The 15977-nt window shown below is 39.3% G+C and overlaps 1 protein-coding gene across 3 annotated transcripts in view; it reads left to right on the top strand.

Annotated features, from left to right (window-relative positions):
- Window positions 1-130: 130 nt before the first annotated feature.
- Window positions 131-15977, top strand: part of PRIMPOL (primase and DNA directed polymerase) — a 48192-nt gene continuing 32345 nt past the window's right edge. For 2 of the 3 annotated variants that reach the window (XM_008710486.2, XM_008710487.2), the window contains exons 1-7: window positions 132-322; window positions 1154-1230; window positions 1607-1675; window positions 3446-3575; window positions 5270-5509; window positions 12217-12314; window positions 13193-13322. In XM_008710486.2, coding sequence (XP_008708708.1) covers window positions 5330-5509; window positions 12217-12314; window positions 13193-13322 — 408 coding nt within the window. In that variant the 5' untranslated portion in view covers window positions 132-322; window positions 1154-1230; window positions 1607-1675; window positions 3446-3575; window positions 5270-5329. Of the gene's footprint in view, window positions 323-1153; window positions 1231-1606; window positions 1676-3445; window positions 3576-5269; window positions 5510-12216; window positions 12315-13192; window positions 13323-15977 lie in introns of all 3 variants that reach the window. The other variant, XM_008710488.2, reaches the window with a different exon arrangement.

A 15977-nucleotide genomic window follows, 5' to 3' on the forward strand; every position in this document is an offset into this window, starting at 1 on the left:
CCATGCCGCTCCCTCATAGGTCCGGCTCATTCCTCTCCCCGCCCCCGCCTCCCCATGCCGCTCCCTCATAGGCCTGAGCGCCCCTTCCTGTCGGCACGCCCTTCCCGCGCTCTGGCCTCGCCCCCGTGCTTGGTTTGAAGACTGGTCCCGCCTGCTGCTGAGGACTGCTGTGTTTCCGCTCCTGGCCCGGGCTTCTGAAAGTAAAAGGAGGGACACCTGAACGCCTCGCGAGGCCCAAGGAGCAGAGAGGAGGGAGTCAAAGGCGGGCCTGACGCCCACTCAGACCTCCCGGAGGAAGGGGAGCAGGTCGCGACCCGCGCTGGTAATCCGTACTTCCCCTCTGGTGCCCGAGGCCTTTCCTTAGCTCACCCCCACGTCCCTGCCCCTAAATCTTCCTTCCCTGCACCACTGCTTCCGCGCCTGTTTTGGTTCACGAACTAGGTTCAGACCCTGATGAGTCCTTTTCGCAGAGGAAAGTATCAACACAGTCGAGCAGGAAATTCTGCATCAAACTTCAAGGACATTCTTCCAAGTCAGGGACCCCACGTTAAGAACTAGCCTGCCCCCGGCATTTCTCCCTAGTCCGGTATAAATCAGGGGCTGTAGTTTGTCCATAAATAGACGTCGTTATATATATATATATGTAGCAGCCCTTTGTTGAGTGCTCAGTACCTTTTTCGCAGTACATTTTCTTATTTTATCCTTTCAACAACTCCTGGAGGTAGGAGTCCCAATCCCTACACGGGTTTAAGAAAGTTAAGTCGTTTGCTCTTGCTAAGAGAATTACCAGAGCCAGATTTGCATCCCAAGAACACCTGGGCCTTTCTTTCTCTCTCCCAAATTGAGAGGGGACCAGTGTTTGGCAGGCCTTTTTCTGCTGCGGTAAAACTGAACAAACCCTGGCAGTGGTTCAGCATGTCCTTCGTCATAAGGAAGGCGCTAGTATAGTTGCACAAGTCCTGTCACCCCATCGTGATGCCCACACCCCTTCCTGTGCTAAACTCTCTTAGCAAAATGATAATTCAGTTAAAGCAGCAGCAGCGGTTTTCTGTTTTCCTGTAAATTATACTAATTAGTCTCGTGAAACTTCACTGTAGTAAAAGGGTTGGCTAGAGGCGATGTCCTGACTGAATCCAGTAATTTTTTTTTACAGAATTGTCCCAGAGGTGGCAGACGTTGATCTGGGCCTCGAGGAGGAAGAATTTGGGAAAAGCAAGCTAGGCATTCCAGGTGAGAGAAATATATATGCCCGGGGTGATTGTAGTGGCTCAGGGACAGCATGTGGGCCTTATCATACATTTGGTGAGATGGCTGAACAATAAGAAATAAAATGATGAAGTGGTTTAGATTCTGGAGACTGTAAAGTGGTTTAGAATCTGGTCCAGATTCTCGAGGGAGTTTGGACTTCTTGAGGTAAACCAAAGTGAGAATTGAGTGATGTTCTGAATCATTAATGAGTGTTGCTATGAGGAGTTACAAATCTGGTTTTAAGGGTGGTTAGTCTGGCAGAGTTAGGCTATTTGGATTGGGGGATCCAGTGGGGATGGTAGAAAGGGGGAACTGGAAAAGAACAATAGATCACTGTATGTTTTCTTATCCCTTACAGGAGATTTTGGGGAAATTATGAGTTACTTCTGTTCAAGCATTGAGAGGCAAAATGACCGAAGTGGAAAAGGTGAATGGACTCATCTGGAATGTACTCTTATATAGCAATATTACTATAAATGAATTCTAATCACATGCTTTATTATGAATATTCTAGCAGTGAGAGAAATAGTCTAAATGTATTCCAAGAGGCCATAAAGGGGATTATGTTAAGAAAATAATGCCAACTACCAGAACATGACTAAATGCTAGAACTGGAACATATATGCCAGAAAACACAAAATACTGATGAATCTCTTCTCAGGGCGGAGGGAACAGGAGTTGACTTGTGATAGACGAAAGAGGAAAGAAGCCTTCCGTAGAGACCAGGATTCATGAGGCATGTGCTGTCTATCCCAGCTGCTCCTGGGACTCAGGCCATCAAGTGTCCGAGCTGGGCAAGTCGAGGCATAAACCTAGGGAAACCAGGGCTACTGAGGTTGGCTTTCCGTGTCATCTCTCTAGCTCCTTCCTTCTGCCTCTTCTCCCACTATAGTTCCTCTAAAAGGACTAAGCCAGCCTTTTTTCTAGCCTGACCCCCTTTAGTTGTAAAATTGGTATTGACCATGGTTAAATGCAATGTTAAGAAATAACATTGTGGGCGGGGTGGGGGGGCACCTGGCTGGCTCAGTGGGTAGAGCATGTGATTCTTGACTGTGAGGTCGTGAGTTCAAACCCCACATCAGGCCTAGAGCTTAATTAAAAAAAAAAAAAGAAATTAACAGTGTGGTGCAATGTGAAGAAATAAATAATAGAGCTCTTAAACCTACTATTTTAAAGTACAACAAATATTTTTCTTTGGAACTTGGAAACTTACTAAAAATAGCTACAGCCCCTGTGTGAAAAGGGGTTTTTGATGTACAGTTATATAAAAGAAAGACAGCGGTCCTTCCCCACCAGGAATTAAAAACATTTCTAAAATGGTGACCTATTTCTTATCCCAGAGAGTAGGGATGAGTAATATGATAGTCCAAAGCCAGAATGCCAGATGCTTCCTCATCTCCATTTCCTTTGCTTTTGTCATTCCACCCTCCTGCTCCAAATAGTCCAGCCCCCAGTTGTCTTCTGACCCTCACCCAGCTGTTACAATTTTTGAACTATGCAGACAACGTGAGAGCATAACATATATTGATTTCCTCTTTTTCCTCTGTTGGCATTGTGGTTTCTTCAGTCCAGGAAGCATCAGACTGGTTTTCCATTGTGTCTCCATGACTTTCATGTATGACGTATCCCCCATGGTCAGACCAATATTTTTACAAAATCAAAAGTTTTCCCGGTGTCCGTGTCACTAAGTGTGAACATCCACATGGTTATTCTGTCAGTTACTGGTTAGGTCCTAGAGCTACAAATCCTGTCTAATTGCATTCTGTGTTTATTTTCTTCATTAAGTCATCCGTGGGCTTTATTAAAAGTTAATACATTTCAAAGAAGAAAGTCAGTTTCTCACTTAGGTTGTCTAAATGTAGAGGATTTTTGTCTGTATGTGAAGCAGATTAAAATAAACTGGATACTTAGAATCTAGCAATCTGGAGTCCTATGTCACTTTGTATTGAAAAAAGCCATTTTATTAAAAATTATCCCAGCTCTTCAATTGGTGAAATTGTATTCTGTTCCTAGGTATATCTGTTATGAAATTTATGTTGATACCTTTAGATTTATGTTTGTTTCTTGGTTTATAATTTAAAATTTTCACGTGGATCAGGTGTAACTCTGAGAGAATAATCTTTCTTGGGTCTGATATGTTTAAAGTCCAACGTGAAATCTAACAGTGTCATGATATTCTGTCATCTCGATCTTTTAGGATAAACCTGTTTTTCCTTCCCGGGAATATATCATTTGCCAGTGAGTTTGTGTTGCAAAGTTTTCTGCAGAAATTCAAGAGAATATTTATCGACTTGATAAGCACAAGTACTGGAAGGGCATTGTCAGAGGTAAGTAGGAATTTTTCCCTCGAACGCCTTAGTGTATGTTGTTATTTCACTTTAAAAAAAACTAATACATGTGTTTTCTACATAGATAAATTATGATATTATTAATGAAGATGATACTAATGAAGGAGACTACATCAGTTATCAATTTCTATGTGAAAAAGCAGACCAAAACTTCTTGGCTTAAAAAAACTTTATTTTTCTTACAGTTCTATGGGTCGACTGGACAGGTCTTTGGCAGATCCCCCCTGAATTCACCCAAGCTTACTTAGGCGTTGAATTCAGATGTCTGGATGATCCAAAATGTCTTAACTCAATATATCCGATAGCTGGTGTTTGCTGTCAGCTGGGGTAGCTCGGTTCTTCTCCAGATGTCCTTTTATCCTCTGTGAGACTAGAGTTCTAACACGACTGTCTCAGGGCAGGACTCCAGCATAGCCAAATCCAGCGCAGAAGCATTACTCATTGATTACACCTCGGTTTTGCTTCACATTTGTTAATGTGACATTGACCAAAAGAAGTCGTGTGACCAAGCGTAGAGTCAGTGAATGGGCTCCGAGAGCATCTCTTGATAGGAGGAATGGCAGAGATTTTGTGGCCATTACTTACCTACGATGCAAGCTTTTCTTCCCTTCTAAAAGCCTATCCTTTTTCTTTTATCTTTTAAGTAAACCATAATCCCAAATCATAAAAGTATTTCCTGGCCCCCATACCTTGGCATGGCTAACATGGAAACATTGTGTGCAAACAAAAAACACATGTCATTAATAAACAAGGATTAAAAGACTGCCATTTCACATTGACTAATGACAAAAATACAGTCATTAAATTAACAGACGTAGGTTAAAATGTGTTTATTCCTAGGAGAAGAAAGGGGAGAAGAAGGGGGGGGATAAACAGAAGGGGGTATGAACCACGAGAGACTATGGACTCTGGGAAACAAACTGAGGAATTCAGAGGTGGGGGGGGATGGGCTAGCCCGGTGATGGGTATTAGGGAGGGCACGTATTGCATGGTGCACTGGGTGTTATACGCAAACAATGGATCATGGAACTTTACATCAAAAACTAGGGATGTACTGTATGGTGACTAACATAATATAATAAAAAAAATATAATTAAGGGGCGCCTGGGTGGCACAGTCGTTAAGCGTCTGCCTTTGGCTCAGGGCGTGATCCCGGCGTTCTGGGATCGAGCCCCACGTCAGGCTCCTCCGCTAGGAGCCTGCTTCTTCCTCTCCCACTCCCCCTGCTTATGTTCCCTCTCTCGCTGGTTGTCTCTGTCAAATAGATAAAATCTTTAAAAATATATATATGTATATTATTAAAATAAATAAATAGATAAATAAAACTTAAAAAAATTAAAAAAAAATAAAATGTGTTTATTCCTGTCTTTAAACATGCTTATGCTTGACATAGACATTCTAAACCAAAACTAACCAATGATGCAATTCCCATTTATGCACTAAATTTTTCTCCCAACTAACAGTTGTGTTGGGAGAAAAGAAGAGCAATGGATAGAAACAGAAGCGAAGAGAACTGCACAGTGGTGTCTAGAAATGAACTCTGCACTAGGAAATAGCACTTGGGCAAGATAGATCATGCTTATATGCAATAAAGTGGTTATAATGGTTATTTCCTTAACTGCCATATTTATATTCTAAACAAAGAAATTGATGTCCTTGTTTGTTTGTTTTAGTACTAACTGACAGAAATCTTACATGGGATAGGATTTAGTTCCCCCGTAACTTCTAAACCAATGGAGAGAAAATGGGAAGCAAAACTGAAGCAAATTGAAGAACGGGCATCTCGTTATGAGAGGAATCCCTTGTCTTCAGTATACAGACCAAGATTGTCCAAGTCAGAAGAACCACCCTCCATTTGGAAACTATTCCATCGGCAAACTCACGCTTTTAATTTTGTTAAAAGCTGTAAAGAGGTAATTTTCTCATCTCCTACCTTTTTTTTTTTTGAAGTTACTATAACTTAAGATTAAAAAAAAAAAAGTCTGTTGTTTGTCTTCATTTCAGTCCACATGATCTATCAAAAGAATTTAATTGTGATCTAAGTATCACACTATTTTTTATTTTAAAGATTTATTTATTTGTCAGAGAAAGAGTGCAGCAGGGGGAGCGGCAGGCAGAGCAGGCAGAGGGAGAAGCAGACTCCTGACTAAGCAAGGAGCCCGATGCAGGACTTGATCCCAGGGTCCTGGGATCATGACCTGAGCCGAAGGCAGGCGCTTAACCCACTGAGCCACCCAGGTGTCCCTAAATTCCACACTATTTGCGGAAAATAATCCCTATGAATTTTTGGCCATTTGCTTAATATTAATAATGAAAAAGAATGACCTATGTAGTGACAATTAGTTTAAAAAATTTGTAATGACATTTTAAAAAGTTTTACTTGAAATATAGTTGACACAGTGTATTAATTTCAGAAGTACAATGTAGCGATTTGACAATTATATGCATTACAAAATGCTCATTGTGATAAGTCTAGTCACCATCTATCACCAAAGTTACTGTACTATTATTGATCGTATTCCCTATGCTGTACTTTTCATCACCATGACTTATCTGTTTTATAGCTGGGAGATTGTACTTCTTAATCCCTTCACCTATTTCTCCTCTCTCTCCATCCCCCTTCGCTCCGGCAACCACCAGTTTGTTCTCTGTATTTGTGAGTCTATTTCAGGTTTGTTTTGTTTTTAGATTCCACATATGAATGAAATCATATGATCTTTGTTTTTCTCTAACTTATTTCACTGAGCATAATATCCTCTAGGTCCATCCACGTTGTTGTGAACAGCAAGACTTCATTGTTTTTTCTATGGCTGAGTACTATTCTTTTGTGTACATATACTGCATCTTCTTTATCCTCATTTATCAATGGACACTTAGGTGTCTTCCATATCTTGGCTATTATAAATAGATATAGGTACATATATTCTTTTGAATTAGTGGTTTCATTTTCTTCAGGTAAATACTGAGTTACTGGAATTACTGGATTGTATGGTATTTCTATTTTTAATTTTTTGAAGAACCTCCATTCTTGTTTCCATAGTGGCTACACCAACTTACATTCCCACCAGTGGTTCGTAAGTGTTTCCTTTTCTCCAAATCCTCATCAGCATTATTTCTCGTCTTTTTTTAAGAGATTTATTTATTTATTTTAGAGAGTGGGGAGGGGCAGAGGGAGAAGGAGAGAGAGTACTCAAGCAGACTACCCACTGAGCGCTGAGCCTGACACAGGGCTCCATCCCAGGATCCTGAGATCATGACCTGAGCTGAAATCAAGATTTGGACACTTAACCAACTGGGCCTCCGAGGTGCCCCTATTTCTTGTCTTTTTGATACTAGCCATTCTGACTGGTGTGAGGTAATATCTCAATTGATTTGATTTGATTTGATTTGATTTGCATTTCCCTGATGATTAGTGATGTTGAGCATTTCTTCATGTGTCTCTTGGCCATCTGTATGTCTTCTTTGGAAAAATACCTATTCAGGTCCTCTGCACATTTTAAAAATCAGATTGTTTTTTTGTGTTGAGTTGTAGGAGTTCTTCATATATTTTGGATATTAAGCCCTTATCATATATATCGTTTGTAAATATCTTCTTTCATTCAGTAGATTGCTTTTGCATTTTGCTGGTGGTGTCCTTTGCTTTGCAAAAGCTTTTTAATTTGGTCTAGTCCCAATTGTTTATTTTTGCTTTTGTTTCCCTTGCCTGGGGAGACAGATCCAAAAAAATATTGCTAAGGCTGATGTACAAGAGTGTACTGCCTATATTTTCTTTAAGGGGTTTTATGGTTTCAGGTCTTACATTTAAGTCTTTAATCTATTTTGAGTTTAATTTTGTGTATGGTATAAAAAAGTGTCTCACTTTCATTTTTTTGCATGTAGCTGTCCAATTTTCCCAGCACCATTTATCGAAACCACTGTCTTTTCCCCCCATTGCATATTCTTGCCTCCTTTGTTATAGATTAATTGACCATATAATTGTGGATTTATTTCTGGGCTGTCTATCCTGTTCCACTGATTTGTGTGTGTACTTTTGTGCCAGTGTCATGCGGTTTTGATTATTGTAACATTGTAATATATTTTGAAATCTGGGGTTGTAATACTTCCAGCTTTGTTCTTCTAGCTGAAGATTGCTTTGGCCGTTTGTGGTCTTCTGTGGCTCCATACAAACTTTAGGATTATCTGTTCTAGTTTTGTGGAGGATATTATTGGTAATTTGGTAGGGATTGCATTGAATCTATATATTGCTTTGGATAGTATGGACCTTATAGCAATATTACTTCTTTAGATCCATGAGCATTGTATATCTTTCCATTTGTGTTGTCTTCAGTTTCTTTTATCAGTGTCTCATAGTTTTCAGAGTATAGGTCTTTCACCTCCTTGATTAAATTAATTCCTAGCTATTTTATTTTTTCTGATGCAGCTGTCAATGGAATTGTTTTCTTAATTTCTTTCTGATAGCTCACTATTAATGTATAGAAGTGCACTCAATTTCTGTGTGTTAATTTTGTATCCTGTGACTCTACTGAATTCATTTATTCTAATTGTTTCTTGGTGGAGTCTTTAGGGTTTCTATACGTAGTATCATGTCATCTGCATATAGTGACAGTTTTACTTTTTCCTTACCAATTTGGATACCTTTTTTCCCCCTTCTTTTTCTTGTCTGATTGCTGTTAGGACTTCTAGTACTGCAGTGAGTAAAAAATGGGAAGAATAGGCATCTTTATCTTTTCCTTATCTTACAGGAAAAGCTTTCAGCTCTTCATTATTGGGTATGGTGTTGGCTATGGATTTGTCATATATGGTCTTTATTAAGTTGAGGTGTATTCCTTCTATATTCACTTTGTTGATAGTTTTATCATGATGTTAAATTTGGTCAGATGCTTTTTCTGCATCTGTTGAGATGATCATCTGATCTTTATCCTTCCATTTTGTTAAAGTGCTGTATATCTTGATTGATTTGTGGATTTTGAACCATCCTTGCAACCCTGGAATAAACCCCAGTTGATGGTGTATGATCCTCTTACTGTATTGTGTTAGGTTTGCTAATATTTTGTTGAAGCTTTTTGCATCTGTGCTCATCAGGGATAATGGTCTGCGATTTCCTTTTTTTGTAGTGTCTTTGTCCGGTTTGGTTTGAGGGTAGTGCTGGTGGCCTTATAGAAACATAGTCCTCTGTCGCCTTGTTTTGTTTGACTTTCTGTGTTTGTTTTTATGTATTAGGTAGGTCAGCTCTCTCTCCCAGTCTTCAGAGTAGTAGCTATATGCCACAGGTGTCCTGTGGGGCCCAGAAGCACAACCCCCACTGGTCACAAGAAACGGTCACTGTGGGGGTGTCCCTCTGTGACTGCATGTGACCTCCTGTTGTGACCAGGCTGCGACTGCTGCTTGTGCCCTGGTTACTGGGTTTTGTCCTCAGCCTTCTTGTCAGCACTGGCTCCAGCTGTGGCCCCTCTGGGCACACTGCTGGGCCATCCTGGCCCCCAGATCAGCGGACTCTAATGACTGGCTGCAGCTACTGCAGGCACGCTGGTAGGAAGGGCTGGCCCCGGGGCTGTTGCCTGAGAGCGCTGGCTGCAGCTGCTGCGGGTGCGCTGCTTGGCGGGGTAGATCCTGATGCAACTGCTGCGACCATCCTGGGGGGTTGAGCTGGCTCCTCACCTGCCTGGAGCAGGACTTGCTCTCGAGGGGTGCCAGTACCAGCCGGAGCTGTCTGCTGGGTGTAGCCAGGCTGGTGTTGCTTTTGCTTTTTGGGGATGCTGGTCCCAACCAAGGCTGTCTGCCAGGTATGGTGGGGCAGGAGCCACTTCGATGAGTGCCTGTTGGGGCAGGCAGGTTAGATGGGGCCAGTCCACCGTGGAACACAGAGAAGAGGCAGGCAGTACTAGGTAGGTAGACAGAAAGTCAGGACTGGCTCCCATAAGTGTCGGGCCTGCTAGGCCAAAGGAGGGCAATAAAACTGGCACCCGCTAGCACTCGTGTCTCCAGAGGAAGCTCCTACCTATCTTTGTTGCTCTGGCACTGGTCCTAAAATTAGTCAATAAATCTTCATGTATATAACCCAGTTGCTTTTCAGACTGCTGCTTCTGTGTGCTGGGTCTTGGACCAAGTAATATAGTGTGCTGGCCCTTTAACTGTGGAGTGTGTCTGAGAGTTAGGTCCTGGTGACTTTCAAAACCAGACATAACAGGGAGTGGGTACTTGTTCTCAGTTCTCCTGCTGCAGGTCCCCAGGCCTGGGGTTGCCTGATGTGGGGCTTGATCCTTTTTCTCCTCAGGGAGGACTTTTGTGCCTGTGTCTTGCTTGTGGTTCTCCGTACCAGGGTTTGGTTCCTATTTTTGTTTTAGCCTCTCCTCCGCTTCTTGATTTGGCCTTGTTTTTACGTCTTTAGCTGTGGCAGATCTGCTCTGCTGGTCTTTGACTGTTTTCAGAGCAAGTTTCCTTACTCGTGGTGGTTACCTCAGTGTGTCCGTGGGAGGTGAGCTCAGCATCCTCCTACTCAGCCTTTTTGTCCTGCTCTCACATAATGACATTTAAAGGAAGCTATGCTGGGGCGCCTGGGTGGCGCAGTTGGTTAAGAGTCTGCCTTCGGCTCGGGTCCTGATCCAGGGGGTCCTGGGATCGGGCCCCGCATCAGGCTCCCTGCTCGCTGGGAGCCTGCCTCTCCTTCTGCCTGCTGCTCCCCCTGCTTGTGCACTCTCTGTCAAATAAATAAATTTTTTAAAAAAACTTAAAAAATAAAATAAAAAAATAAAAGAAGCTATGCTTAGAGGAAGAATGGCCATATCCATGGACTGAAAAATAATAGAATGACTAGATATAAGTGGAGAACTAAAACGATACCCACAGAAATATGGGGAAATAAGTGAGTGGAGTATGAAGCTTTTAAGGATGAAATGAGGAGGAAGGAAAATTGAATTGAAGCAATAGGAAAACAAAATGTCTCAAATAGTATGGTTTAGAGTTATAAGCCCTGGCTTATAAATCATACCACCAAAGCAAACATGTATTTAACTTCCTGTGCTCTGCTTTTGTGCTTTGGAGTAGTAGAGTGGATTTATAATAATAATTCCCAACATATTAGGTAAGTGGGATTAAGAAGTGATTGCTGCCTGCTAGCCTTGCAAATGGTGTGAGGCTCAGAAATAAACAGATATGTATTGCACATCGTTGGTTTGGCACTGTGGGGAATATAAAGTCTGAAAAGGTGCATAGGTGAAGTCTAGCATAGATTGTGATTCTGATCATTGGTACTATATAAAAACTCAGCGTGCTTAAAGTTTTTTGGGATGAAGACCCTTTGTTCCCTTGTAAAGAGAAGCTAACTCAGATCTCATCAGAACAGTTTAGGAAGTAGGGGCGCCTGGGTGGTTCTGCTGGGTAAGCATTTGCTTTCAGCTCAGGTCATGATCCCAGGGTCTTGGGATCGAGCCCCATGGCAGGCTCCCTGCTCAGCAGAGTCTGCTTCTCCCTCTGCCCCTTCCCCTGCTCATGCACACACGCGCGCGCTCTCTCTCTCAAATAAATAAATGTTAAAAAAAAGAAAAAATAGTTTAGGAAATACAATAGCCTTTTGTGCTCATTTTTTGTAAACCCAATTCAAGTATTGGAAATTAAAATCTTGACAGGTTCATTTGATCTTGAATTAAAAAAAAATAAGAATATGATTGCTAAACTTAATCACCAATCTATAAAATTTATCTCAGGAAGTTTTTGTAATGTCAGTAATTTAGTCCCTCATTGAAATCTCACTTCTGAAAATGGAAGTTTATTTCCTTTATAGGCTCAACAGCTACCATTAACTAAGTAGAAAGAAAAGTACTTGTGTATCCCTTTATTAGAAGAAACTCTTTGTGGCAACAGATAGAAATGGTTATATCAAGTGCCACAGCCATTAACCTTAAAAAAAGTGTTTCTCATAGAAAAGACTATTTACAGTTACTTGTTAAAAGTAAACATTTTAAAACTTAAGCTTTTAATATTAACTTGCAAATATGCCATTTAAAAAATTTGTTTCCCACATGTTTTTATATATACTAGAGAATTTATTAATTTTAGCCTAAGTCATTTATAGTAACATTTAGGTTGTTTAAAAAAAAGAAAGTTTAAATGGGTGGCACAGTCAGCTGAGCGTCAGACTCTTGGCTCAGGCCATGGTCTTAGTGTTGTGAGATCGAGCCCCATGTCAGGCAACGTACTTAGTGCAGTCTGAGATTGTCTCTCCCTCTGCCCCTCCCACTAATGAGCTTGTGTGCTCTCTCGCTCTCGAAAATGAATAAATAAATCTTTAAAAGAAACAAGTTTAATTTCATAAACTGGAAAGTGAAGCTATAATAAGTCAAGCTGGAGTGATTGAAAAGTGATTTTTCTCCTTTTTTGTCTCTTTTTGATGTGGATATTTGGATTGTTTCTGCCTTGAATGTGTATTACTTGCGTGAATAAAAATAAATATAATTAGATTTTGATTGGCATAGATGCAATAATTATTTTTTTTAGTAATAAAGATGTTCAAATTCCAGTTTTCCAAAATTTGATAAAATTCTTCATGAACATTGAATGGCTACAGTTGATTTTGGATTTGTGCTTTATTAATTTTTTAAATATTATTTTTGATTTTATAAAGGAAGTTCATGTATTTGCTTTGGAATACAAAGTGGGCGATGGACAACGTATTTACCTAGTGACAACCTATGCTGAACTTTGGTTTTATTATAAATCCCGGTAAGTCTATAAAGGACAACACATTAAAATTACATTTCCTTCCTCTAGTAAAGTTCGTTAGGTTAATTTTGGCTGAATTAACTGTTGTAGATCTCAATCCCACATTGGTTACTCCTTTACCAGTAGAATTGAATTCTAGAGCTTCGCTGTCATGGCAACACTGAATGATCTTACCAGGTGCTGGGAGAAAAGTTGTGTGCAGCTGTGTGTGTGTTTTGAGTCCCCTTGCATGTGATGACACAATTCCCCTGTCACTTCTTGTTCAAATTATAAACCTTTTACTTCTATAGGATGCCATCTGGAATTCACATTGCACAAGTCATCATTTACTTACTGAGCAGTATCTGTTTTTATTAACCCATGTTAAAGTCTAATCTCTTGATCCACATGTGAGCATTGAAAGCTCTTTGAAGTCAGGTGATTCAGAATATGTTTTTAGCCAATTTTTAGAATACTGTTTCCTAATGAAAATACAAAACTTAAAAATTCTCGTAAAAAACTTATCAAATCCCAAGAATACATGTGACCCTGGGATTCCAGTTTGAGAAAGACAGTTCTTTTCTCAGACAAGATTCGTTCTATCATGACACCAAAAATAAAGAAGGGTCATACAATGTCAAAATTATCTGTGAATAAATAACAGCATGAGATTGACTGTATAATGTTACAGAATATGATTGTTACATCTTCTTTGATGGAAGCTCTTAATAATACAATCTGTAAACCCATGGGGAGGGTTCACTTTGACATGTGTTTATTGTGCCATAGTTATATGTCATTAAATCACGGTTAATGCACTATCTTGAGCTGTGAGATCAGCTACCATGATTTAAAAGGTATAAGATGTAAACCTAACAATCTTGAATTATTCAATTCAGAAAAAATCTCTTACACTGCTATGAAGTCATTCCTGAAAATGCTGTGTGCAAGCTTTATTTTGATTTGGAATTTAACAAACTTGCCAATCAGGAAGCTGATGGGAAAAAGATGGTTGCGTTACTCATTGAGGTAAATTACAAACTCAGATATATCTCTATATCTCTTCATTCACTTATTCATTCATTAAGTGAATCCACCCTATGTAATATTTGGGTTCTGTGTTTCACCTCCTCTTCCTTCTCTTCCTTTTGACTTTTTGTTTCTTAATATGACTTCCCTGAGTAAACTTCTAAAATGGTCAGAGGTTCAGTTCCATATATATTGTAATATTGGTACATCTGCTATAAAAAACGAGCTTGAGAAAGGTGGCAGTTTGGAAACTTTATTTTTTAAAATTATATATTAACTATTGCAAGTAGCTGATTCTGGTAAAAGTTAAAGTAATTTTTACTATAAAAATAGGTTACTGAGATGAATTTCAAGAAGATTTTGATGAAAAATTGTACCCTAGTTTTTGTGCTGGAATGGATTTTGGCAATTATTCTGTCTTACAACATCGTAAATGAGGAGGCTAAGGTTAAGAAAAACTTAATTCCTATTCCAGGTCCTGTAGTATTGGTAAAACATGATTGAGAAATACAGTTATTGTTTTTAACAAAGAGAAAAGACTGTAACTCTAGTATATGTTTTTGCTTTAGCAGTGCAACCAGGAAGTTACTAACAAAAGGAATAATATGGGCTTGTTCAACAAAAGTCTATTAATGTTTGTTTATAAAATTTTTTAAGATTTTATTATATTAAGTTTTATTAAACTTCTGTTGGCTGCTATTTGGGCTCAAAGTAGGTATTAACATTTGTTGATTAATTTGTTTTCTTTTTTCCTTTTTAAAATTTTTTTTAAGTTTTTATTTTATTTTTTATTTTGAGAGAGAGAGAGAATGAGTCAGCCAGGAGAGGGGCAGAGGGAGAGAGAGAATCCCAAGCAGACTCCATGCTGTGTGCAGAGCCAGATGTGGGCCTCAATCCCCTGACCCAGAGATCGTGACCTGGGCTGAAATCAAAAGTTGGATGCCTAACTGACTGAGCCATCCAGGCACCCCTTAATTTTTTTTAAATTTTTTAAAAAATTTTTAATTTTTTTAGAGAGAGAGAGAGTGCATGCATGTGTGAGCAGGGGGAAGGGACAGAGGGAGAAGGAGAGAGAGAAAATCCCTGAGATCATGACCCGAGCCGAAATCAGGATTCAGACACACAACTGACTGAGCCACCAGGGCGCCCCTTAATTTTTTTCTTTTAGACGTTAACTATGGATGACCCATTTTATAACTTTAAAAATATATCTTAAAATGTTTTTGATAAAGAGTATCTGATGATTATGTTGAATCACTGTTTTTTAAAAATTTTTTTGAAAAATGTATGCAAATACTTTTTAAAAAATCATGGAATGTTAGCTTTCTCTTGGCTTCTCCCCTTCTTTGCTTAGATTTATTTATTTATTATGAAGTATAGTTGACGTCTAATATTTTATTAGTTTCAGGGGTATAATGTAGTGATCAACATTTATATACATTCCATTTGTCACCATATAAGCTTATTATAATATTAATGACTATATTCCCTATATTGTCCTGCATACATCCCTGTAACTTACGTATTTTATAACCGCAAGTTTGTGTCTCTTAATCTGCGTCACGAACTTCGCCCATACTCCTCCTTCCTCCGCTCTGGCATCCACAGCTTGTTCTCTGTAGTTTTTAGTCCGTGTTGGTTTGGTTTGGTTTGTAGATTACACAGGTAAGTTAAACCATGTGTTATTTCACTTTCCCTGTCTGACTTATTTCACTTAGCATAATACCAGTGCTGGCAAATGGCAAAATGTTATTCTTTTTCATGGCTGAATAATTTTATTGTGTATGTACACACATCTTCTTTTGCCATTCCTCTGTCAGTGGACACTGACATATCTTGGCTATTGGAAATAATGCTTCAATAAACATAAGAATGCGTGTATCTCTTTGAATTAGTGCTTTTGTTTTCTTTGGGTAAAGCCCCAGGAATGGAATTGGTGGATCATGTGGTAGTTCTGTTTTTCACTTTTTGAGAAATCTCCATACTGTTTTCTGTAGACACGGCACCAATTTACATTCCCACCAACAGTGCACAAGGGTTTCCTTTTCTCTACATCCTTGCCAACACTCGTTATTTCTTATCTTTTTGATACTGGCCATTCTGGCTTGTGTGAGGTAATACCTCATTATGGTTTTCATTTGCGTTTCCCTGATGATTAGTGATGTTGAGCATTTCTTCATGTTTCTCTTGGTCATCTGTATGTCTTCTTTGGAAAAGGTTCTGTTCAAGTCCTCTGCACATTTTAAAAATCAGATTTTTTTTGGTGTTAGGTTGTAGGAGTTTTTTTATGTATTTTGAATGTTAATCCCTTATCAGATATATCCTTTGTAAATATCTTCTCCCACTTAGTAGATTGTCTTTTTGTTTTGTTGATGGTTTCCTTCACTGTGGAAAAGCTTTTTAGTTTAATGTAGTCCCAGTTGTTTATTTTTGCTTTTGTTACCCTTACCTGAGGAGACAGATCCAAAAAATAATGCTAAGACAAATGTCCAAGAGATTATTCCCTTTATTTTCTTCAAGGAGTTTTATGGTTTCAGGTCTTCAATTTAGGTCTTTAATCCATTTTGAGTTTATTTTTGTATATAATGTAAGAAAGTGAATTATTTGCCATGTAGCTGTTCAGTTTTCCCAGCACTATTTATTGAAGACACTATC

The sequence above is a fragment of the Ursus maritimus genome, unplaced genomic scaffold, assembly GCF_017311325.1.
Source record: "Ursus maritimus isolate PB19 unplaced genomic scaffold, ASM1731132v1 scaffold_28, whole genome shotgun sequence".
Classification (NCBI taxonomy): domain Eukaryota; kingdom Metazoa; phylum Chordata; class Mammalia; order Carnivora; family Ursidae; genus Ursus; species Ursus maritimus.